Below are 24,775 nucleotides of genomic sequence, written 5' to 3'. Positions count from 1 at the left end.
GTCGCTATGTTTGTGAACAAGCTTTAATCATGCCTAATCTTTCCTCTCTCTCTTTAGGACCTTCTATAATTAGCCATGTCTTCGCCTTTGCTTAAGAGCTTTGACACTGAGCGGAGACAGTAATGTCTGCACGCTACTCACAGTCACTATATTAAACTACAATTGCAAAACGTTATTAATAATTACTGGAAAGTAAAAAACTGGAAAGGGTCATACAATAATTGGAAGACAACAACATTACTGAGAAACAGTGCCAATAAAAACTAAAAGTGACAACTAGCAGTAATATAATAGATGAAAATTATGTTATGTATATTGACAACTGTTAACCGTTTTGATAAAGAACTAAATAGGTCCACTTTTATGGAAGTTGTCAGTTTATTAAAAACAAACGGTAACGGTTATGCACTGAGATGAAAATGGGAACGAATACCTTTTTATAAATTGAACAGTACCTATAAATCAACTGTATGTAGTTGTGTGTTTTTTTGCACCTTTAGAGCCCCCTACAGTTAAATGAGTGGAATTTACTGTCATAAACATATCACTTCAACGCAATTCTAACTTTTTTCTCGAAAATGCAAATTTGTATTTTACAATTCCGACTTTTTTCTCACAACTGTGTGATATAAACTCGAAATTGCGAGTTATAAGGTCAGAATTGCGTGATATAAACTCAAATCTGTGAGTTATAGTCATAATTGCACAATATAAACTTATATTTTATAGTCAAAATACCATGATATAAACTCACAATCCTGATTTTTTTTAAATTGCATGATATAAACTCGAAATTGTGAGTTATAAAGTCAGAATTGCGTGATATAAACTCACAATTGTGAGTTGTAAAGTCAAAATTGTGATATAAACTCACAATTCCTACTTTTTTTCTTGCAAATGCAAGTTTGTATCTCGCAATTCTGACTTTTTTCTCACAATTGCGTGATATAAACTCGAAATTAAAAGTTTTAAAGACAGAATTGCGTGATATAAACTCACATTTGTGAGTTATAAGTCAATTGCGATTTATAGTCACAACAGTGTGATATAGACTCAAAATTGTAAGTTATAACGCCAGAATTGCGTGATATAAACTCACAATTGTGATTTATCGTACCAATAGCATGATATAAACTCACAATTCTGACTTTTTTTGCAGAATTGCGTGATATAAACTCGCAATTGCGATTTATAGTAACAATAGTGTGATATAAACTCACGATTCAGACTTTTTTTTCGCAGAATTGCATGATATAAACTCGAAATTGTGAGTTATAAAGTCAGAATGGCATGATATAAACTCACAATTGGAGAAATAAAGTCAGAAAAAATACGCAATTCTGACTTTTTTCTCGCAAATGCAAATCTGTATCAATTGTGAGTTATAAAGTCCAATTTTGAGGGAAAAAAGACTGATATGTTCTCAGAATTCATGCTCAACATTACAATATTACTGAGAAACAGTGTCAATACAAATTAGTAAAAAGCAGCAGTAGCCTAATTTAATGAGTGACATTTATGTTATATAAATTAATAACTGTTAAGCATTTAGATAAAAAATGAAACAGGTCTACTTTTATGGAAGTTGTCAGTTTATTAAAAATAAAACGGATTATGCACTGAGATGAAAATGGAAATGAATACCTTTTTATAAATTGACATGCAGTCATGTGTTGTTGTTTTTTTGTGACTTTGGAGCCCCCTACAGTTAAATGAGCAGAATTTACTGTCGTAAATATATCAATTTCGTAATTAATTAGCTGTACACCTGCATTTATTGCTGCTGTAAAGCAATCCACCATTCTGCTCACCAAAAAATACATAGGCTACTTCCAGAAAAGGGGGAGCATGAAACTGACATTTTAAGGTAAAAAACGTAAATACAGTTGCTTTATATCAAGAGAAAATAAGCATTTATTTTCTCATTAACATTCAGATTATATCAATGAAAGACTTGCAGCCTTACTACCGCCAAAGTGCAGTGACAAAAGCCTGGACTCATCTAAGATCAGTTACCGTTCAGATTGCACGAATGTTGTATTTCTATTTACTTTATGGAAATAGTGCGCAATCTAAAGGATTGAGGAACTGAAAGATGATTCACATGTCCCATAGCCTAAACCATATATCACACGGTATTCTCAATGTAAAAAAAAAAAAAAAGAATAAAGAAGTTAAGCAAGAAGCATAAATCTAATACAAAACATTCCCATTCTGAGACATCTCACACCAACAAACATCCACATATGAAGTATACAAATATAGTTACATGACGCTATTCTCACAGTTTCAAAACAGTGTGTGAGACAGCAAATGTGTGATCTCATTTGTCCTGAGAAAGTCTGCTGTCACGGTCACAATACAAGCGAAATCCTGTGTTTGTGAATGAACCATTCAACTGGAAAGCACTGGTTGCCCTGGTCTATGTGTCTGGCATCTCCACATCAGAGTTAAGGGTGAGTTCAGCAATGTTGTTATAGAGCGCAGGGTCAGGGCTTAAACGCTCAGAGGGTTTGAAGTGGCTGCTTTGAGCCTGTCTGTCCCGGGACTGGACCATTGCTTGTCGCAGACATGAAATCCATTGCTGCTTATTGAAGGAGTCATTAGCCTGCAGATTGTGGGACTGAGACTTGGAGCGCCCTGTGGTGCTCACACGAAAACAGTTCTTCACTGGGAGGGAATTAGAAGAGGAATGTGGAATTAGAATGAAGTGAAAGCAATTAAAAGACCTCCAATGTCAGATAAAAAGGATTTACAGTTACAAATAAACAAAAACAGTTATATGTTTAAGCCACTAATGCATGCACTACAAAAGCAATAGTAAATCAAACTTAACTTGTTAGTATTATTATTATTTTTTTGAACAGCTAAATTCAGGCAGGTTGCCTGTGAAAAGAATTTAAAATAATTGATATGACTGTTTTAAAATGCTTACTCACTAGTAAATTTAAATAATTTCTTCTCAGAATTGCATGATATAAACTCGCAATTGTGAGTTATAAATTCAGAATTGTGAGATATAAACTCGCAATTACGAGTTATAAAGTAAGATTTGCGTGATATAAACTTGCAATTACGAGGTATAAAGTCAGAGTTTCGTGATATAAACTTGCAATTACGAGTTATAAAGTAAGATTTGCATGATATAAACTCGCAATTACGAGTTATAAAGTCAGAGTTGCGTGATATAAACTCGCAATTCAAACTTTTTTTCTCAGAAACTGCATGATATAAACATGAAATTGCAATTTATAATCACAATAGCATGATCAATTCTTAACTTTTTTTCTCAGAATTGCACGATATAAGCTGGCAGTTGCAAGTTATAAAGTCACAATAGTGTGATATAAAACTCAGAATTCTGACTTTTTTCTTAGAATTGTGTTTAAGAAACTTGCACTTCTGACAACTTTCTTAGAATTGCATGATATAAACTCAAAATTTCAAGTTATAAAGTCAGAATTGCGAGATAAACTCGCAATTTGCGAGTTATAATGTCAGAATTGCAAGATTTAAAGTCAGAATTGCGAGATATAAATTCGCAATTGTGATTTTTGTCTAAGAATTGCACGATATAAACTCGTAATCATGAATTAAAAAGTCAGAATTGTGAGGTATAAACTTGCAATTGTGAGTTATAAAGTCAGAAGTGTGAGATATAAACTCGCAATTCATACTTTTTTTTCAGAATTGCATGATATAAACTCGTAATTCTGTCTTTTTTCTTAGAATTGCATGATAAAATTCGCAATTGTGATTTATAGTCAAAATAGCTTGATATAAACTCACAATTCTGACTTTTTTTCTCAGAATTGTATGATATATAAACTCATAATTGTGAGTTACAAAGTCAGATTGCAACTTGAAAATTCAAGGTTTAATTTTAAGTTTAAATTTTTTCTCAAAATTGTGAAATATAAATGCACAATTGTGAGTAATAACATACAGTTTTCAGGGAAAAAAGACTTATGTTCTCAGAATTGTGAGTTGATGTCTTACAATTTTGAATTAATAACTCACATTGCAAAAGTCCGAATAAACGCAAGTCTGAGAAACAAAAGTCAGAATTGCAAATTTGTATGACGCAATTCAGAGAAAAAAAAGGTGTAAACTCGCAATTGCAAGAAAAAGCCAGAATTGGGAGATAAAGTTTTCATTTTTTATTCAGTGGCAGAAACTGGCTTCCATATTAAACACTTTGCTAATGTTAAACTAAATAATCAGTTTATTCAAATTCAATTCACTTTTTTTTGCAATCCTATATGCGTAATATGCCTTCAAACTGAAAAAAAAAATAGATAAATAAATAAAAATAATATATATATATACAGTCAGGTCCATAAATATTGGGACATCGACACAATTCTAAAATTTTTGGCTCTATACACCACCACAATGGATTTGAAATGAAACGAACAAGATGTGCTTTAACTGTCATGATCGGGGCTGTGGGTTTTCCCTCAGCCACCTGAGGTCGCTGTTTGCACTCACTCCTCTGATTCTTCACGTCTGTTTTGTCATTAGCACTGATCACCCACACCTGTTCACAATTACTATCAGGACTATAAGTATCATCTCCACTCACTCTGCATTCATGTCTGCATTGTCTCGTGTTTGGTATGTTCTGTGTTCTCTGGATCTTTGACCGAGTTTTCAGTTCTGTTTATTTTGTATTGTTTTAAGTTTCAAGTTATTGTTGTGCCGTGTTGGCCTTTTGCTTTGTTTGTTTATTTTGTTAATTAAAGGTCCCATATCGTCAAAATCAAAATTTCCTGGCTTTTTTCATGATAACTAAGGTCTAGGGGCTATCTAACTACCATATGAGTTTCAAAACAGTCAATCCACAGTAAACTGCACACAGCCTGCTTAAAGTAGCTGTTCATTTTCACGAGCAGCTGTGACTTCCGTAACGATGTGACGTCCGATCGACTCAAGTCACCGCCTTCAGTCACAAACCAACGTCCCACCCTCCTTTTGTCAAACCCCCAGACAACAACGCATCCATTCCATTGAGCAACAACAACAGGAAAACAAGTGGAGAAAACCCTGTTCAGTCGATAGATGTCAAGCTACGATCATTACACAGGCTTCAGAACAACGTGAATATAAGAGACCAGCGGCACGTCAACTTCAGCCTCTTTCACACAGCGATTCCGGTAAATACACGGATAATGTGTCCCACGATTTGTTCCGGAATTGTTTAATTTGGTTCATTCACAGTTGTTTTCCGGGATCTGTGCGTGCTTTACACACAAACCATAAAGACATGTGACGTTTGGATGTGAGATGTAATGCGACGCGTACGTTTCACTAAACTGAAACTAACCTGAACAAACTGTGCTTCAGCGCTGATAGTGAGGAGCTGGCTCTGCCTGATGATCGCTGCTTCATTCCACTTTGCACTTAACGTTATTTTTCGTTGTGAAGAGTCGCTTGATAACGTGCATCATTACTACAACACTGCCTTTAGGTTCTGGCTTTGGTTCACACAGTTCCCGTAATTTTCCAGAATCAGCGCGCATTGTGAAAGGGGCTTTACTAAAGCAACAGTTATGTAGCCTACTGCATTCGGTGTTTGTAAAAGAAAAAACATTAATGATCATTCTAAAATATCCTGTTGAGTATCAGCTCTCTCTATTGCTCTGAGCTCGCTTACGCTTACAGCATACATGACCGTAGTTACCTGTGATTGGCCTGGTTGTGCGTCACTCAGAAAACAACAGGCCAATCAGAAGAGAGGCTCATGAATATTAATTAGATGGGCCAAAATCGACCTGTTTTTGACAGAGCTCCTAAAAAAGGAGCTGTAAAAATATATTGAGATGGATTTTGGCACTTATACCGCAAATATATATTCTTAAGGACATCAACAAATAAAATAAACCTCCAGAAATGTGTACGATATGGGACCTTTAAACTTCCATCTTACCTCACCTGCATTTGGACCCAGACCTCCTTGTATTTGAACCGTGACAGAATGCAGACATCCACAGTGGGTCCAGCGGGTGAGAGGTCTTTCGAGGCGGCGTCAGCCGCTCGCTTCGAGACCATCTACGCCTGTTTGGCGGCGATGGATGCCCTTAATGCTGAGGCGGCGCGGACACGCCCCTACTTTATGGCGAGGGCAGAAGCGTTTTTTCAAGGGAGGGTGACCGCTCTCTCTGCTCCGGACGCGGCGGTGACCGTTCTCTCTGCTCCTGACGCGGCGGTGACCGCTCTCTCTGCTCCGGACGCGGCGGTGACCGCTCTCTCTGCTCCGGACGCGGCGGTGACCGCTCTCTCTGCTCCTGACGCGGCGGTGACCGCTCTCTCTGCTCCGGACGCGGCGGTGACCGCTCTCTCTGCTCCTGACGCGGCGGTGACCGCTCTCTCTGATTCGGACGCGGCGGTGACCGCTCTCTCTGTTCCGGACGCGGCGGTGACCGCTCTCTCTGCTCCTGACGCGGCGTTGACCGCTCTCTCTGTTCCGGACGCGGCGGTGACCGCTCTCTCTGCTCCTGACGCGGCGGTGACCGCGCTCTCTGTTCCGGACGCGGCGGTGACCGCTCTCTCTGTTCCGGACGCGGCGGTGACCGCGCTCTCTGCTCCGGACGCGGCGGTGACCGCTCTCTCTGCTCCGGACGCGGCGGTGACCGCTCTCTCTGCTCCTGACGCGGCGGTGACCGCGCTCTCTGCTCCTGACGCGGCGGTGACCGCGCTCTCTGCTCCGGACGCGGCGGTGACCGCTCTCTCTGTTCCGGACGCGGCGGTGACCGCTCTCTCTGTTCCGGACGCGGCGGTGACCGCTCTCTCTGTTCCGGACGCGGCGGTGACCGCGCTCTCTGCTCCGGACGCGGCGGTGACCGCTCTCTCTGCTCCTGACGCGGCGGTGACCGCGCTCTCTGCTCCGGACGCGGCGGTGACCGCTCTCTCTGTTCCGGACGCGGCGGTGACCGCTCTCTCTGTTCCGGACGCGGCGGTGACCGCGCTCTCTGTTCCGGACGCGGCGGTGACCGCGCTCTCTGCTCCGGACGCGGCGGTGACCGCTCTCTCTGCTCCTGACGCGGCGGTGACCGCTCTCTCTGATCCGGACGCGGCGGTGACCGCGCTCTCTGCTCCGGACGCGGCGGTGACCGCTCTCTCTGCTCCTGACGCGGCGGTGACCGCTCTCTCTGCTCCTGACGCGGCGGTGACCGCTCTCTCTGCTCCTGACGCGGCGGTGACCGCTCTCTCTGCTCCTGACGCGGCGGTGACCGCTCTCTCTGCTCCTGACGCGGCGGTGACCGCGCTCTCTGTTCCGGACGCGGCGGTGACCGCTCTCTCTGTTCCGGATGCGGCGGTGACCGCTCTCTCTGTTCCGGACGCGGCGGTGACCGCTCTCTCTGTTCCGGACGCGGCGGTGACCGCGCTCTCTGCTCCGGACGCGGCGGTGACCGCTCTCTCTGCTCCTGACGCGGCGGTGACCGCTCTCTCTGATTCGGACGCGGCGGTGACCGCTCTCTCTGTTCCGGACGCGGCGGTGACCGCTCTCTCTGCTCCTGACGCGGCGTTGACCGCTCTCTCTGTTCCGGCCGCGGCGGTGACCGCTGACGTTCCTCTGGCGGCGGCGTCAGCTCACGTTCCTCTGGCGGCGGCGTCAGCTCACGTTCCTCTGGCGGCGGCGTCAGCTCACGTTCCTCTGGCAGCGAGGCCAGCTCACGTTCCTCTGGCGGCGAGGCCAGCTCACGTTCCTCTGGCGGCGAGGCCAGCTCACGTTCCTCTGGCGGCGAGGCCAGCTCACGTTCCTCTGGCGGCGAGGCCAGCTCACGTTCCTCTGGCGGCGAGGCCAGCTCACGTTCCTCTGGCGGCGGGGCCAGCTCACGTTCCTCAGGCGGCGGGGCCAGCACACGTTCCTCAGGCGGCGAGGCCAGCACACGTTCCTCAGGCGGCGAGGCCAGCACACGTTCCTCAGGCGGCGAGGCCAGCTCACGTTCCTCTGGCGGCGTCCGCTGACGTCCCTCTGGCGGCGAGGCCAGCTCACGTTCCTCAGGCGGCAGCGTCCGCTGATGTTCTGCTGGCGGCGAGGCCAGCTCGCGTTCCTCTGGCGGTGAAGTCCGCTCACGTGACTCCGCTGCATGGGCCTGGCCCGCCATCCCTCCCCCTGATGCACCTTCCACCGTTCCTCCTCCCTCCAGAATTTTGGTTTTGGGAACGTCTGGAAGCCGTTCCCTAGAGAGGGGGTACTGTCATGATCGGGGCTGTGGGTTTTCCCTCAGCCACCTGAGGTCGCTGTTTGCACTCACTCCTCTGATTCTTCACGTCTGTTTTGTCATTAGCACTGATCACCCACACCTGTTCACAATTACTATCAGGACTATAAGTATCATCTCCACTCACTCTGCATTCATGTCTGCATTGTCTCGTGTTTGGTATGTTCTGTGTTCTCTGGATCTTTGACCGAGTTTTCAGTTCTGTTTATTTTGTATTGTTTTAAGTTTCAAGTTATTGTTGTGCCGTGTTGGCCTTTTGCTTTGTTTGTTTATTTTGTTAATTAAACTTCCATCTTACCTCACCTGCATTTGGACCCAGACCTCCTTGTATTTGAACCGTGACATTAACTGCAGACTGTCAGCGTTAATTTGAGGGTATTTACATCTAAATCAGGTGAACGGTGTAGGAATTACAACAGTTTGCATATGTGCCTTCCACTTGTTAAGGGACCAAAAATAATGGGACAGAATAACAATCATAAATCAAACTTTCACTTTTTTAATACTTGGTTGCAAATCCTTTGCAGTCAATTACAGCCTTAAGTCTGGAACGCATAGACATCACCAGATGCTGGGTTTCATCCCTGGTGATGCTCTGCCAGGCCTCTACTGCAACTGTCTTCCGTTCCTGCTTGTTCTTGAGGCATTTTCCCTTCAGTTTTGTCTTCAGCAAGTGAAATACATGCTCAATTGGATTCAGGTCAGGTGATTGACTTGACCAATGCATAACATTCCACTTCTTTCTCTTAAAAAACTCTTTGGTTGCTTTTGCAGTATGCTTTGGGTCATTGTCCATCTGCACTGTGAAGCGCCGTCCAATGAGTTCTAAAGCATTTGGCAGAATATGAGCAGATAATATTGCCTGAAACACTTCAGAATTCATCCTGCTGCTTTTGTCAGTAGCCACATCACCAATAAATACAAGAGAACCAGTTCCATTGGCAGCCATACATTGGTCCACGCCATGACACTACCACCACCATGCTCCACTGATGAGGTGGTATGCTTAGGATCATGAGCAGTTCCTTTCCTTCTCCATACTCTTCTCTTCCCATCACTCTGGTACAAGTTGATCTTGGTCTCATCTGTCCATAGGATGTTGTTGCAGAACTGTGAAGTCTTTTTTAGATGTCGTTTGGCAAACTCTAATCTGGCCTTCCTGTTTTTGAGGCTCACCAATGGTTTACATCTTGTGGTGAACCCTCTGTATTCACTCTGGTGAAGTCTTCTCTTGATTGTTGACTTTAACACACATACACCTACCTCCTGGAGAGTGTTCTTGATCTGGCCAACTGTTGTGAAGGGTGTTTTCTTCACCAGGAAAATAATTCTTCAGTCATCCACCTCAGCTGTTTTCCATGGTCTACCGGGTCTTTTGGTGTTGCGTAGCTCACCGGTGCGTTCCTTCTTTTTAAGAATGTTCCAAACAGTTGTTTTGGCCATGCCTAATGTTTTTGCTCTCTCTCTGATGAGCCTAATGATGGCTTGCTTCACTGATAGTGACAGATCGTTGGATCTCATCTTGAGAGTTGACAGCAACAGATTCCAAATGCAAATAGCACACTTGAAATGAACTCTGGACCTTTTATCTGCTCATTGTAATGGGGATAATGAGGGAATAACACACACCTGGCCATGGAACAGCTGAGAAGCCAATTGTCCCATTACTTTTGTTTTGGTCCCTTAACAAGTGGGAGGCACATATGCAAACTGTTGTAATTCCTACACCGTTCACCTGATTTGGATGTAAATACCCTCAAATTAAAGCTGACAGTCTGCAATTAAAGCACATCTTGTTCATTTAATTTCAAATCCATTGTGGAGGTGTATAGAGCCAAAAATGTTAGAATTGTGTCGATGTCCCAATATTTATGGACCTGACTGTATGTATATATATATATATATATATATATTTACATTTGAAAAATAAAATTATTGCATAAGATAAGATGCAATGCTGCTACCTTTATCATTGCCTGTAAAAGCCCCACGAAATGATCCAGAGCTGCTTGGCTCTCCATCAGGTAGGTCCTCCAGATGTAGGTGAGCAGCTGGGAGGGGCTGGCGATACACCTGGAACTGGACTGGTCCTTCCCTGTCTTGTGCCACTGGTCGGGTCAAAACCAATACCAGCTCAAAGAGGAACACATGCAGCTTCTAGAGAGGAGAAATGAGAAGTAAAATATCTGTGTGGACTAGGGTTGTGCCGATAGACGATAGTATCGTGCATCGACAATAGTCAGAGATATCGCCTGTTGCTGATGCCTTTGACGATAGTAAGACGATTATTATTATTATCAGTCAAAAAGGCACCGAACTTTAGCGATGCAGCGCGGAGAGTCTGTTCTAGGATGCGTCAGAAACTTGCCGTCGTGTAAACACAAGCATAGAGTGGCCGCGTCGCGCCGCAGATGTGTGCAGTGAAAATGGGTTAGAGATTTATTTATCATACATAGATTAAGTGTAGACTTAAGTGTAGACAGTCATTAGGATAACAGAGGTAGTAAAATGTGGTTTAGGCTGAATGAAATACGATAAATCAGAATCCATCTGTTATTAGGAAACATAAACATTCACCTCAGTAACATCTGTATGCGTTAACTAGAATTACAATGCGATGAAATGGCGCTAAACATACGTACGCGAATTACACGGGCACCGTTTCTCATCATTCTATTTGAACTGAACTACAACATGAACTGATGACAACAATCAGACATACAGCGGTAACATTATCGCAATATGACGGGTATAGAAAGATACATTAATTTACATTCAAGCACGCACATTCACCACTCACTGAAGATAGCAGAGAATGAAACCGAAAGTAAACTTGAACCTCTCCGACAGAACTAACGTAACCGTCAGCGCTGAAAAGTTAAAATGTCGATTCAGATGAAAAATATGCAGTTACCTGTCCTTTAGTACTCTTTAATTCACCATGGCAGTATAAAAAACGAGATCCCTGGATTTCTGGAACCCTCTGGCTGTCTTCTGCGTAACACAGCCCCCGTCTGTAAAACTGACACTCAGCCTCTCCAGTCTTAAGATTGACTTCTGTTATAATCCTTTGGATTAGGTCCATCTGGGGTTACAAGAAATAAAAGGATATGCTGGTTGCATTGTTACAGCATAAGGTGGCAGGTCTTGAAAAGTCTATCATTAAATTACTCAACCGACTGTTTACAGGCAACAACAAAGGTAGCTGCATTGCATCTTAACATCCTAGCATACTACCCTTACTATTTCTCCCATATACAGTTAAGGTCAAAAGTTTACATCCCCTTTTCAGAATCTGCAAAATGCATGTTATTTTTTATTTAGTACTGACCTGAATAAGATATTTCACATAAAATATGTTTGCATATAGTCCACAAGAGAAAATAATACTTCAAAAGTTTACATCTCCTTGATTCTTAATACTGTGTTCTTACCTGAATGATCCACAGCTGTGTTTTTTTGTTTGGTGATAGTTGTTCATGAGTCCCTTGTTTGTCCTGAACAGTTAAACTACTTCTGTTCTTCAGAAAAATTCTTCAGGTCCCACAAATTCTTTGGTTTTTCAGCATTTTTGTGTATTTGAACCCTTTCCAACAATGACTGTATGATTTTGAGATGCATATTTTCACACTGAGGACAACTGAGAGACTCATATGCATCTATTATAAAAGGTTCAATTGATGCTCCAGAAGTAAAAAACTATGCATTAAGACCCGGGGGTGAAAACTTTTGGATTTTGAAGATCAGGGCAAATTTAACTTATTTTGTCCTCTAGGAAACATGTAACTATCTACTGCCTCTGAAGGGCAGTACAAAATATGAATTAAAAAATATGATATTTAGGCAAAATAAGGAAAATGTAAACAACTCTATTGTGTTCAAAAGTTTTCACCCCCAGCTCTTAATGCACGTTTTTTCCTTCTGGAGCATCAGTGAGCGTTTGAAGCTCCTGTAATAGTTGTATGTAAGTCCCTCAGTTGTCTTTAGAGTGAAAAGATGGATCTCAAAATCAAAATCATACAGTCATTGTTGGAAAGGGTTCAAATACACAAAATGTCACGAGTCTGGGCTGCGGTGTTTCCCCTTCTCCACCAGAGGTCACTATCTCCCTTCCTCCCGCACTTCCCTCCGAATCACATACACCTGTCCCATCACACACACCAATCACGCTCGTTACACCCACAGCTGTTCCCTATCACCACGGACTATAGTCTCCCCTCTCCCACCCCTCGTCCTGGTTGCATTATTTGAGTTTGGTCTGTGTTTGTGTTCTGTCTTGCTTGGGTATCCTGTCGTGTTGTGCCGTGTTGGCCTTTTGTTTGTTTTTGTTTAATTAAAATTACCTTACCTGCACTTTGGACCCTGACCTCATCTCTCTCTCCGTGACACAAAAATGCTGGAAAACCAAAGAATCTGTGGAACCTGAAGGATTTTTCTGAAGAACAGCAGGCAGTTTAACTGTTCAGGACAAACCTAGGACTTATTAACAACTATCACTAAACAACAACAACAACAACAACAAAAAACAGCTGTGGATCATCCAGGTACTGACAGTAGTACTGAAAAGGGGTGTAAACTTTTGAACGGGGTCATTTTTATAAATTCTACTATTATTTTCTCTTGTGAACTATATGTTAACATCTTTTATGTGAAACATTCTGAGTCAGTACTAAATAAAAAAATAACATGCATTTTGTATGATCCCTCTTATTTTGGTAAAATAATTAACATTTCACAGATTCTGAAAGGGGGGTGTAAACTTTTGACCTCAGCTGTATTTATATGACACAAATGAGTCTTTATGTATAAATCATTTAATCAATCACTCAACCATTTTGTTTAAAACACTGATTAATTTAGAAATGAAACAAGTAACTTGGATCCATATCCAATGTGGAAGCATCTAAACTTACCGCCTGTGGCAGTGCTTCCTCGTCCGGATGATCAGGTGGAGTGTTCTTCTGAATCTCTTTTAAAAGCAGAGGATATTTGACCAGCCTGCTGCGAGGCAAGTCCAGAAAGTTCCACAGGTCCAGCTTTCTGCTGAAGGATGACTCCTGGCACAACCGCAAGAAATGCTCAACCCGTCTGTCCTGCTTCTTTTGATCGAGCAAAGCCTTTGCCCCAACCTGATTACAGCAGTATGTGATATACGCCTCCAGACATGGAAACTATGGAAATACAGAAAAGAGCTTATAACCCACTTAAATGTTGGGTGGGTAAACTTTTAAGGCCCGTTCACACCAAGATAAAATAAACTCGAAATATCTCACAATTCTGAGCTTATATCTTGCAATTCTAGAATAGTGAGGAAAAAAAGTCTTGATATATTGATATATATATATATATATATATATATATATATATAAACTCCATACTTCCCTTTTCTCATAGAATTTGAACAATTATTGAAAATGTATAGTTCTGCTTATCATCCTTGGTGTGAACAGGCCTTTAGAGTTGCATCAATAATAACAGAGGCAATGTTTTAAGAAAAATGGACTATTACAATGTTTTGTTGTTATCTTTTCATGTTTGTAGGCTAATATAAAACTGACCCAGTCCATCATTGTTGGCCCAACCTCTTGCACAGTCTTCTCTGCTCCACGAAGACCTTCAAGACGAACTAAAAGATCTAAATGCACAGGTAACTGTTAATACATCATTATATTTTAAAGAAACAACTACAAAGACTTCACTGGCATTTACCTTCATGAAGTGGTATTAAAGAATCAAGGGTTCCAAATATCTGTCCCAGCTCACTTTCTGTCATGATGTCTAACTTCAGCATTGGTTCATAGTACACCTGTCAGGATAGTCGAAATTAAATTCACTCTCGAAAAGATGGTACAAACAAACCTGTTGATTTCTGCACAAACCTTTTTGACTAGACTTAGATCCTCAATGAGTTGTTTCTCGCCCTGGGTTAACTCATAGATTACCTGCAGGCCAGAAAATGAGTAAAATATAAATGACGGGTAAAAACTGTGCAGTTGCAATAGAAGATACCACAAATTCGCACACTTTTCGAGCTGCGCTGCTGTCACAAGTTACCAGTCAGTTTTGGTAGTGTGTGGTAGAGCCTTTGAGAGGAAATTCTGACACTGAAATAGAGAACATGGCCTCATATACCAGCTCACTTCCTGTTTCACAACTAAGGTAGTGGAGACAGAGTTGGGCAGCTGAAAGCTCTTTAAAAAGGTGTTAAGGTACATGAGACAAAACTACCAGTTTGATGCTTTAAATTGAAGCAAAAACATGGGAAATGTAACTAATTAAAAATAATTAAAATATGCAAAAAATAAACTTTGAAGAGTATGAAGCATTTCTCTGTTTTTTGGTGTTAATTCAAGCTGCTTTTCACACCTCTTGTCGTTTGATCTCTTTGGTACTGAGCTCGGACTGGCTAAGACTGTCAACTGTATCACTCCACAGCTGGCTGCTCCGCCGGCGTGGAAATGAAGAGGCCTTCTGACGTGTTCTTATTGGCATTGGGGGCAATGGCCTGGCCTCTGTCCGGAAACTGATAGAACGCTGAGGAAAATAAATTAACATACATTAATATACATATACATTTTACACACATATGTATGTATGTGAGTATAAATTAAATGATTTTTTAAATAAATTATATAAAATTAGTGTGTGTATATATATATTGTTTTTTCTACTGTTCTTTGTTAGGCAAATTGTGGTGTTTAGGGAAGCCCATTTCTGCCACTGAATAAAAAATAAATAAAGGTTATTGACTTTATATCTTGCAATTCTTTTTTTTTTCTCAGAATTGTGATACAAACCAAACCAAAAATATTGTGAGAAAAAAAAACGTAGGATTGTGAGATTTAAAGTTGTGATTGTGACTTTTTTGTCAGAATTCCAAGATTATATCTCTCAATTCTGACTATAACATGCAACTAATTCAGAATTGCCAGATATAAACTTGCAATTCTGAGAAAATATCTGTCTTTTTTCCGCCTCAGAACTGGACATGACCACTGGGAGTTTATATCCCACAATTCTGACTTTATAACTCGCAATTGCAGGCTTATATAATGCATTTCTGAGAAAAAAGTAAGACTTGCGAGTTTATATCTCACAATTCTAAAGAAAAACGTCAGAATTGCAAGTTTATATCTCACAATTCTGAGGAAAAAAAGTCAGAACTGTGAGTTTATATCTCACAATTCTGATGAAAAAAGTAAGAACTGTGAGTTTATATCTCACAATTCTGAGGAAAAAAGTCATAACTATGAGTTTATATCAATTCTGAGGAAAAAAGTCATAACTATGAGTTTATATCAATTCTGAGGAAAAAAGTCAGAACTGTGAGTTTATATCTCACAATTCTGAGGAAAAAGTCATAACTATGAGTTTATATCAATTCTGAGGAAAAAAAGTCAGAACTGTGAGTTTATATCTCACAATTCTGAGGAAAAAAGTCATAACTATGAGTTTATATCAATTCTGAGGAAAAAAGTCAGAACTGTGAGTTTATATCTCACAATTCTGAGGGAAAAAAGTCAGAACTGTGAGTTTATATCTCACAATTCTGAGGGAAAAAAGTCAGAACTGTGAGTTTATATCTCACAATTCTGAGGAAAAAAAGTCAGAATTGCAAGTTTATATCTCACAATCCTGAGGAAAAAAGTCAGAACTGTGAGTTTATATCTCACAATTCTGAGGAAAAAAAGTCAGAATTGCAAGTTTATATCTCACAATCCTGAGGAAAAAAGTCAGAACTGTGAGTTTATATCTCACAATTCTGAGGAAAAAAAGTCAGAATTGCAAGTTTATATCTCACAATCCTTAGGAAAAAAGTCAGAACTGTGAGTTTATATCTCACAATTCTGAGGAAAAAAAGTCAGAATTGCAAGTTTATATCTCACAATTCTGAGGAAAAAAGTCAGAACTGTGAGTTTATATCTCACAATTCTGAGGAAAAAAGTCAGAATTGCAAGTTTATATCTCACAATCCTGAGGAAAAAAGTCAGAATTGCAAGTTTATATCTCACAATCCTGAGGAAAAAAGTCAGAACTGTGAGTTTATATCTCACAATTCTGAGGAAAAAAAGTCAGAATTGCAAGTTTATATCTCACAATCCTGAGGAAAAAAGTCAGAACTGTGAGTTTATATCTCACAATTCTGAGGAAAAAAAGTCAGAATTGCAAGTTTATATCTCACAATCCTGAGGAAAAAAGTCAGAACTGTGAGTTTATATCTCACAATTCTGAGGAAAAAAAGTCAGAATTGCAAGTTTATATCTCACAATTCTGAGGAAAAAAGTCAGAACTGTGAGTTTATATCTCACAATTCTGAGGAAAAAAAGTCAGAATTGCAAGTTTATATCTCACAATTCTGAGGAAAAAAGTCAGAACTGTGAGTTTATATCTCACAATTCTGAGGAAAAAAAGTCAGAACTGTGAGTTTATATCTCACAATTCTGAGGAAAAAAAGTCAGAATTGCAAGTTTATATCTCACAATTCTGAGGAAAAAAGTCAGAACTGTGAGTTTATATCTCACAATTCTGAGGAAAAAAAAGTCAGAATTGCAAGTTTATATCTCACAATTCTGAGGAAAAAAGTCAGAACTGTGAGTTTATATTGTTAGTGTTGATGATAGTTAAACTAAGAGAAGTAAAAACATTAGAGTGTGTGCATAAAGAGATTTATTGTACCTGTATGGACTGGCCCAAGCGTTTCAGTGCAGGGGTCTTCACCGGTGTTATGATACCAGTGACTGAAGCACCTTTGTCTACTGGTTTGACTCTTTTGTTACATGGACCCTAATATAAAGCCAACAGCAAAGAAACAAGGGTGAATGTACTTATATCATTATGTTTTGAAGTATCATTAAAATAAGCAGATGTTTAAACATGGACCATGAAATATCTAGCTAGCATGCAACACCAAAGCATTCACTGAAACCGAGAAAGTTAACTGACAGTTTACAATGAAATTTGAGCATTATCAGACTTAGATCATGATGTTTTGACAACTATAAATGTTTATAGACCGTTACTCTGCACAGCAGAAATGTACTAGAACAAGGATGCATATTAATTTCTGTACCTCAGAATCTTGTATGTGGTCACTGATGGGAAAGTCATCGTCTTCCTGAAAGAGACGTGTAGCGTAGCACAGATGTCAGCACAAGCATATAACCACAACTAGATGAAAGCATTTCAGTTCATCAGTTAATACATCAGTTACAGAACAATAACACAAAGACTTTAACTACAGCCACTTTTTTTATCAAACATTTTTTTCTTTTTGTAATATTATGAGTATGTTCTAATAGATTTGAAAACTTTTTGATTCATCATTTATTTTTTTGCTCAGTTTAACCCTAGCCATAGCCCAAGACTTCATTACTAAAACAAGTAAAATTTATTTTAAAAACTATAATAATCTAAAAAACTATAATCATAAATGTATCGTCTATAAGTTATATCAAAATCTGACAAATTGTCATTTCCACAACGAATTTGATCAACATTTTGTTTCAAAGAAATTACAATGTCAGTGAACAAGCTGGATATGTTTGTGTCATTTCTTATCAGCTGTAATTTTGTTAAATAGTATTTAGCATAGCCATAAACTTAACCCTATAGCAAAACTAGGCCATTTCCACAACGTCATTTCCACCGCAGACTATGATCAGACCCAGTTTGGGAAACATATCCAAAATAGCACACGTACATCTGCAAGATGTCTGTTAAAGATCTCTTGATCTTAAAAGCATCTACTGTGTACAAAGACATCTGTAAGATGTCAGTTTTACATACATTCCAATTCATAAACATCTTAAAGACATCCAATAGACGTCTACTCGACATCTGATAGGAAACGTTCAATAGACGTATTTGCAGATGAGCAAACTACGTCTTGCAGATGTCAAATAGACGGTTCTAGAATGGTTCTATATTCTAATTTGTTTTTAACAGTAAAATATTTGTTGATTTCCATCTTATATGAGTGTTTTATTAGTGTAAAAGAGTTTATTTTCTAAAAGTCCACAGGGACAAAAGTGTCCGTATTTTTAAAAAAAAAAGCGACAACAGAAAGTGTGGCTGAACTACTGTCATTCAGAGTGTATGCATGCAGCGGATTGAGACAGGAAACTGAGTTGTAAAGCTTTTTTTCTTGTCAGCTTTCTACTCACAGCTGAGCACAAGTTGCTTCATTCGTTTACTGTAACCTTCCTTCATTTCCTTTGAAAGATGAGTGAGTGCTCTTTTCTAGATATCTTGTGTAACAGACCAGGAAAGCCCTGGATTGTTATGAAGTCAGCTAGTCTTAAGTTCCCGGTGTAGAGCACAAACAGGGAGACCTCTTTCACCATGTCAGACCCCTTAACCCACGTACAATAATCTTCACGCATAATCAATAATTGAGTTAAAGCGTACAGGGAGGAACTTTAACCACTGAGTAGATCATCTTTAGATCATCTGAAGACAGACTAACAGGAAATATCGTGGCTGTTTTTGTAACAGATGCTCAAACAATCACATTCGAGCATCTAGTACTCTATAAGACAATGTTAATATGATTTACAACATACTTAGATCAGGCATGTTGCATCTTATATCATAGATAAGAACTTACACAGTCCTCCAAGATTCGGGCTGAATTCTCAGCATCACTACTTGGGTCTTGTTTTCTTTTCTTCTGCTCAGAAAACCAACAGATAACACATTGGTGTTTCTCAAAGGAGCAAGACCTACAGTTTAAGGTCTGTCCATTAAAATATGCATGAGATTTATGACCAGAACAAAACTTACCCCAGCGATATCTGACAGGTTGGCGCATGTGAGGAGCCTTTCTCTAGCAATGGGAGACCTGAGAAAGAATCAAATAAAGTAAAATTATAACACTGAAATGTCACTTAGAATGTATAATCTAAATTATTACCTATTGGTTTATTAGTAAACAGCTATTAGACTGTAGTGAATTTATAGGCCGCCGAAGGGGATCAGAATGACAGTTAAACACCGAAATGTTTTTGATTTTTAGTTTGAGCGACTTGATAATCTGTGAAAAAGCCATACCAGGAAGGTGATGTATCAACCTCCGTCTCGTCAGGTTCCATCTTTTCCTCTCTCATAGCATCTCCAAATGTGCTTATGAAATAAAACGCCGGTAAACCAACGAGTATTACATTAAAAATCAGACCATAAATCTTAGAAGCACCTGTTCCAACTTTTCAAAGTAAAGACAAAAAAGATAATGTGCACTCTCTCCCAGCCCTCCCCTCTTCCTCTTACACTTGCATGTCTGAAACCACATCCTGTGTCAGAAAAAAACGTGTACTTCCTGTTGTCAGGCAGAACGAAGACAAATCAACCTCTCTTAACGAGATCTTTGAGTCCCTGTGTAATTACGCCAGACACATATAACTTAAGAAGACGGAAGTTAAAGCAAATCTTCTGACCCATTTCTGAAAATAAAACACTGGTGTCTTCTGCTAATTTGATTAGATCATGACTGGCGCAGTACATGACACAGAAATGAGACAAAGATGCCCTTGCGTCATTAATTTGGCATTTTAGGAAGAAAGCGTTTGTTGAAAACGTACAAAGTATGGCCTAAAACCAAAAAGTCTTTCTTCCATAACATTTTCCGTTACCTTCAGAAAATGGTGATGGTCAACCTCAGGAGGTTGCTAAATATGTTAGTGGTTTCCACTGCTGTTTATTTACAAGGTTTGCAAGTTTTTCTAATTTAAGATTAAGATTAAATTGATTAGTAATACGCATTGCTAAGAATTTTATTTGGACAACTTTAAAGGTGATTTTCTCAATATTTGAGAAGGTGCCCATGCAAGTTTTATCCCAGCTGTTTACCTTTACAGACAAAACCATCTGTTTTTGTAACTCGTGTGTTTTTAACATAAACTTGTGTGTATTTGACAGTTTAAGCAAAGTAAGACATGAAAAAGAACTTAGTTTAGTACTCACATGCTGTGACAGCCACTTTCTGTGCTTTCGCGTCAGATGTGTGCGCTCAGAAAATTATCAGAAGTATATCAGAAGTTTAAACTGATATGGCTTTAAAACCCATGATCATGACTGGCTCAGTAAATGACACAGAAATTAAACAAAGATGCCCTTGCGTCACAAATTTGGCATTTTAGGAAGAAAGCATTTGTTGAAAACATACTTTAAAGGCAACTTTCTCAATATTTGAGAAGATGCCCTTGCGTCACAAATTTGGCTGGTCCTGAAGCATTTTAGGAAGAAAGCGTTTGTTGAAAACATACAAAGTATGGCCTAAAACCAAAAAGTCTTTCTTCCATTACATTTTCCATTACCTTCAGAAAATGGTGATGGTCAACCTCAGGAGGTTGCTAAATATGTTAGTGGTTTCCACTGCTGTTTATTTACAAGGTTTGCAAGTTTAGCTAAATTTAAGATTAAGAATTTAAACCTTAATTTTTGATTAGTAATATGCATTGCTAAGAACTTCTTGTAACTCCTGTGTGTTTTTAACATAAACTTGTGTGTATTTGACAGTTTAAGCGCAGTAAGAAATGAAAAAAAGAACTTAGTTTAGTACTCACATGCTGTGACAGCCGCTTTCTGTGCTTTCGCGTCGGATGTGTGCGCTCAGAAAACTGTATATCAGAAGTTTAAACTGATATGGCTTTAAAACCCATGATCATGACTGGCTCAGTGCATGACACAAAAATTAGACAAAGACGCCCTTGCGTCGCAAATTTGGCATTTTAGAAAGAAAGCATTTGTTGAAAACATACGAAGTATGGCCTAAAACCAAAAAGTCTTTTTTCCATTACCTTCAGAAAATGGTGAAGGTCAACCTCAGGAAGTTGCTAAATATGTTAGTGGTTTTCACTGCTGTTTATTTACAAGGTTTTCAAGTTTTTACGATTTTTTAAGATCTAAATAATGCAGCCACTCAATCAGTTTGGGACCAAATGTTAGTTAGTTCATGTAAAAAACAAAAACTGTGTTAAATGGTTGAGCTTAGCAAATGCACATTTGCTGTATTCAAAACTTGCTATATGGACTCCAGGATATTTTTAACGAAGTCAAATGCGTTAAAAAGGGTTAAGGTAAAAATCGTAGCTATTCTTGAAAAGTGATATAACCACATGAAGTGCGCCCACAAGCATTTGAAAGATAAGCTGTATGTGATGAGAGCCAACTTGTAAAGTTAAAACAGCACCACAAACACAGTTGCAAATGTGAAGCACATAGTGGCAGTATCACACTTGCAGCTTTGAAGCAGGGTTGAGATAAATTCGTAGAAAAGGGGGGAATAGTTCAATTACAGGAAAACAGGGCATTGTGCTGTCATTTAAAAGCCGGTAGGTGTTGATAATTTAATTCGCAATAAAACTGTGACTCAGAGCACTGTGTAACAGCCAAACTGGAGTGAATTTAAATCAAAAAGGTTAATGACATGAAGTGGGCCAGTTAGAGTAAAGTGACTCACAATGCAGCACATGAAAATTTGATTTTCTCAACTGGATAAAATCCTATTATCTAAATCCTAATAAAATGTTGACCTAGATCAGGGGTTCTCAACCTTTTTTACGCTGGGGCCCCCCTCCTTCTCGGGTCAATTTTGCAAGGCCCCCCTATGCCTGACATTTCCTATAAATGTTTATTTTTAAACCTTTTTTATTAACCAAAACATTTGTTTTGCCTTTTTATTCTTCTGCTGCATGTTATAAAACACCCACACAATTCAAACAAACTTTAAATTAAAGCTATACTTTTGAATTTAAAAGAAAACCCTCTGCTCAGTTCTAACTTTTTAACATATATATATACATATACAGATGTAAAGCTCTTGAATTCTTTAATTCTTTATAACTTCAGAGTACTTTTTCTTAAGTAAGTAAACCTGCCAAACAGGACATCAGGGAGATGCCAAAATAGCACTCACTAAACTTGTCCATTTGAACTGGACTGACGGAATATTAGGGCTGCAATATATTGGGGAAAATATGGGATATGCGATATTGTTGTTGAATTGCGATAACGATATTTATTGCGATATAACATTTCCCTAGAGAAATGCTTTTTATTATTATTAGCTATTTTTTAAAATCATTTATATATGTAATGGGGGCGGGCGCGGCACTAAAAAATCCGTCCCTTGCAGGTCTAAGATGAAGTTTGCCTGCAGCGGTTGGAAGTTTTGAGCCGCCGTTCAGTCTGTATTTAACAGAGCGATGAGGCTTGCTGCGCCGAGTCCAAAGTAATCAATAACAGAACAGAACGTTATTACAAAAATTAAATTAAACAGAATTTAATTTAATTTTTAATTTTAATATTTAAATTAATTTTAAGCTATCTCGCGGCCCACCTGGAGGATCACTGAGTCCCACTAGTGGGCCGCGGCCCACCGGTTGAGAATCCCTGACCTAGATGACTTATATATGCTATTTATTATTGATGTAAAATATTAAAAGGGAGGTCTGATGCTATTTCATGCCTTCTGTTAGGAAGAATTATCCTTATTTCATGCCTATTAACAATTGATTTAGAGTCACATGTGTGTTTAATCTGCATCAGGTATGTCCTTGCCGCAAGATGTTTCAAAAAAGTGATGGGGACAATACTGACCATGGCAAAAAGTGGCGGGGACATGTCCCACTTGTAAATCATGCCTACATGACAGACACTGCCATATTAACAGTTTTTATCTTATTAGCCATGTTCATCTTCAGGCTAGAGCATTTAAAAGCAGCATTCAAGTAAGAAATGTCTTTTTATTAGAGCTATGTAAGTTCTTCAGTCTAGAGTATTGCATGATTTTTTGTTAATATTACATTGTTTGGGTCACATTAACAGCGTAGACAGCATGTATATTACACTGCTGTCACTTAATACACAATGCGATTTCTATCCCAGCTGTTTACTTTTACAGACATAACTGACTGTTTTTGTAACTCCTGTGCGTTTTTAACATAAACTTGTGTGTATTTGACAGTTTGAGCGCAGTAAGACAAGAAAGATAACTTAGTTTAGTACTCACGTGCCATGCGATATGCGCTTTCTGTGCTTTTGCGTCGGATGTGTGCGCTCAGAAAACTGTATATCAGAAGTTTAAACTGATATGACTTTAAAACCCTTGATTTCAGCGGGATATACATGATAATCAAAACCAAACAGATGTTTTTTTTTTTTGTTTTTTTTTTCTGGAGTATGTCCAAGTGCACCTGTCTGCAGCCTGCAGATCGAGGCGGGGCTGAATCTGGGGCGGGGCTGCACGTGTCGTCCCGCCCACATGCCTTCTCATTGGTTGTAGGTAAATTAATGACGTCGACGCAACATCCCTCCCACAACTCATCTCATTGGTTAGTGAAATGGATTGACGTCGCTGCCACGATCAACAGGAAATGCAGTTGGAAACTATACTTATGAATTATACATTTTATATAAACGCTGAATCCTTTGCTTATTTATTCAGCTTTCAGATGTGTACAAATCTCAATTAAGTTTTTTTTTTTAAAAAACGTGCGCTTATGACTGGTTTGTGGTCCAAGGTTACATACATTTACAAGCAAGACATCTTTCCGCTGTTTAGTTATTCCATTTCTGGCAATGCGTGACTATAAATCAAAATGTTAACCAGTGGTGTTTATTTACAGCTTTTTAGATTATTGTCTTAACTGTTAATAAGATACATAAATGTGGAAAATTCTCAGCAAGAGTATCCACTATCCTTACGTTATTAAATTAATAAATAGAAAAGGGTTGTTAAACATCAGAGTTGTTTATAAATACAAACATTTATGACACATGAATGAATTATGACGACACATGAATGAATTTCACTGTTATTTATTTAAGATAATAATGTTCACAGTTATTTCTGATTCTCACTCCCGATCTATAAGTGACACGCGAAACAGCAATCTGGTCCTCAGTGCTCAAATACATTAATTTCTCTAAGAAATTGAAATAACACCCTATAACCATCTGTTGACCCTTCCCGAAGTATATCTACTAAATTGAAACATATTTTCATTTCTTCTGATTTCGCTATTAATTGACCATATGCACGGATTACTTCCTTGTTTAGTCAAGCCAGCAAGTCATTTCTGGTCAACTGTACTGTGCCGTAATATGAGCGTACTGTGTTCGTTTTTATCTACATAATCCATTCACAATCGAAGAAAAGTGTTGTTTGTCTAAGAGGACCAAACGTCCATGTATTCCGTTTTAAGAATGACAAATGCCAGTTAAAAAAAAAATAGGCGAGTAAATCGGCTAAATATGCGCGAGTCATTGCTATGATTGACGGTAATACCTGGACAAACATCTGACAAGCTGATGTCAAAAAAAGAGCTTAAATGATTCAGACTAAATTTAGAGGAACAAAACTGCAGTACAAGTATGGTTAAATATATATATATATATATATATATATATATATATATATATATATATATATATATATATATATAAGTATGGTTAAATATATGCTATTCAATAGATTTTACAGTTCAAGATAAAACTTAAAAGATGTAGTTATTAAATTGTATAAAATATTTCATATTCCTATCGATTCA

The 24,775-nt window shown here is 39.1% G+C and overlaps 1 protein-coding gene across 1 annotated transcript; it reads right to left on the bottom strand.

Moving 5' to 3' along the window:
* Positions 1-1,597: 1,597 nt before the first annotated feature.
* arhgef3l (Rho guanine nucleotide exchange factor (GEF) 3, like) lies at positions 1,598-19,475 on the bottom strand. The gene is made up of 13 exons (XM_073823131.1): positions 19,278-19,475; positions 19,011-19,068; positions 18,835-18,897; positions 17,299-17,343; positions 16,905-17,012; positions 14,595-14,762; positions 14,108-14,170; positions 13,938-14,034; positions 13,787-13,863; positions 13,142-13,399; positions 11,143-11,313; positions 10,193-10,385; positions 1,598-2,670 (listed from the first exon to the last, which is right to left on the bottom strand). Exons 1-13 carry the CDS (start codon positions 19,331-19,333, stop codon positions 2,423-2,425), a joined length of 1,605 nt encoding a protein of 534 aa, XP_073679232.1. The 5' UTR covers positions 19,334-19,475; the 3' UTR covers positions 1,598-2,422.
* Positions 19,476-24,775: the final 5,300 nt, after the last annotated feature.

Source organism: Garra rufa, chromosome 18, assembly GCF_049309525.1.
Source record: "Garra rufa chromosome 18, GarRuf1.0, whole genome shotgun sequence".
Taxonomy (NCBI): domain Eukaryota; kingdom Metazoa; phylum Chordata; class Actinopteri; order Cypriniformes; family Cyprinidae; genus Garra; species Garra rufa.
Note: the sequence above shows the minus strand (reverse complement) of the source record. Positions and strands in the feature narration are given on the sequence as shown.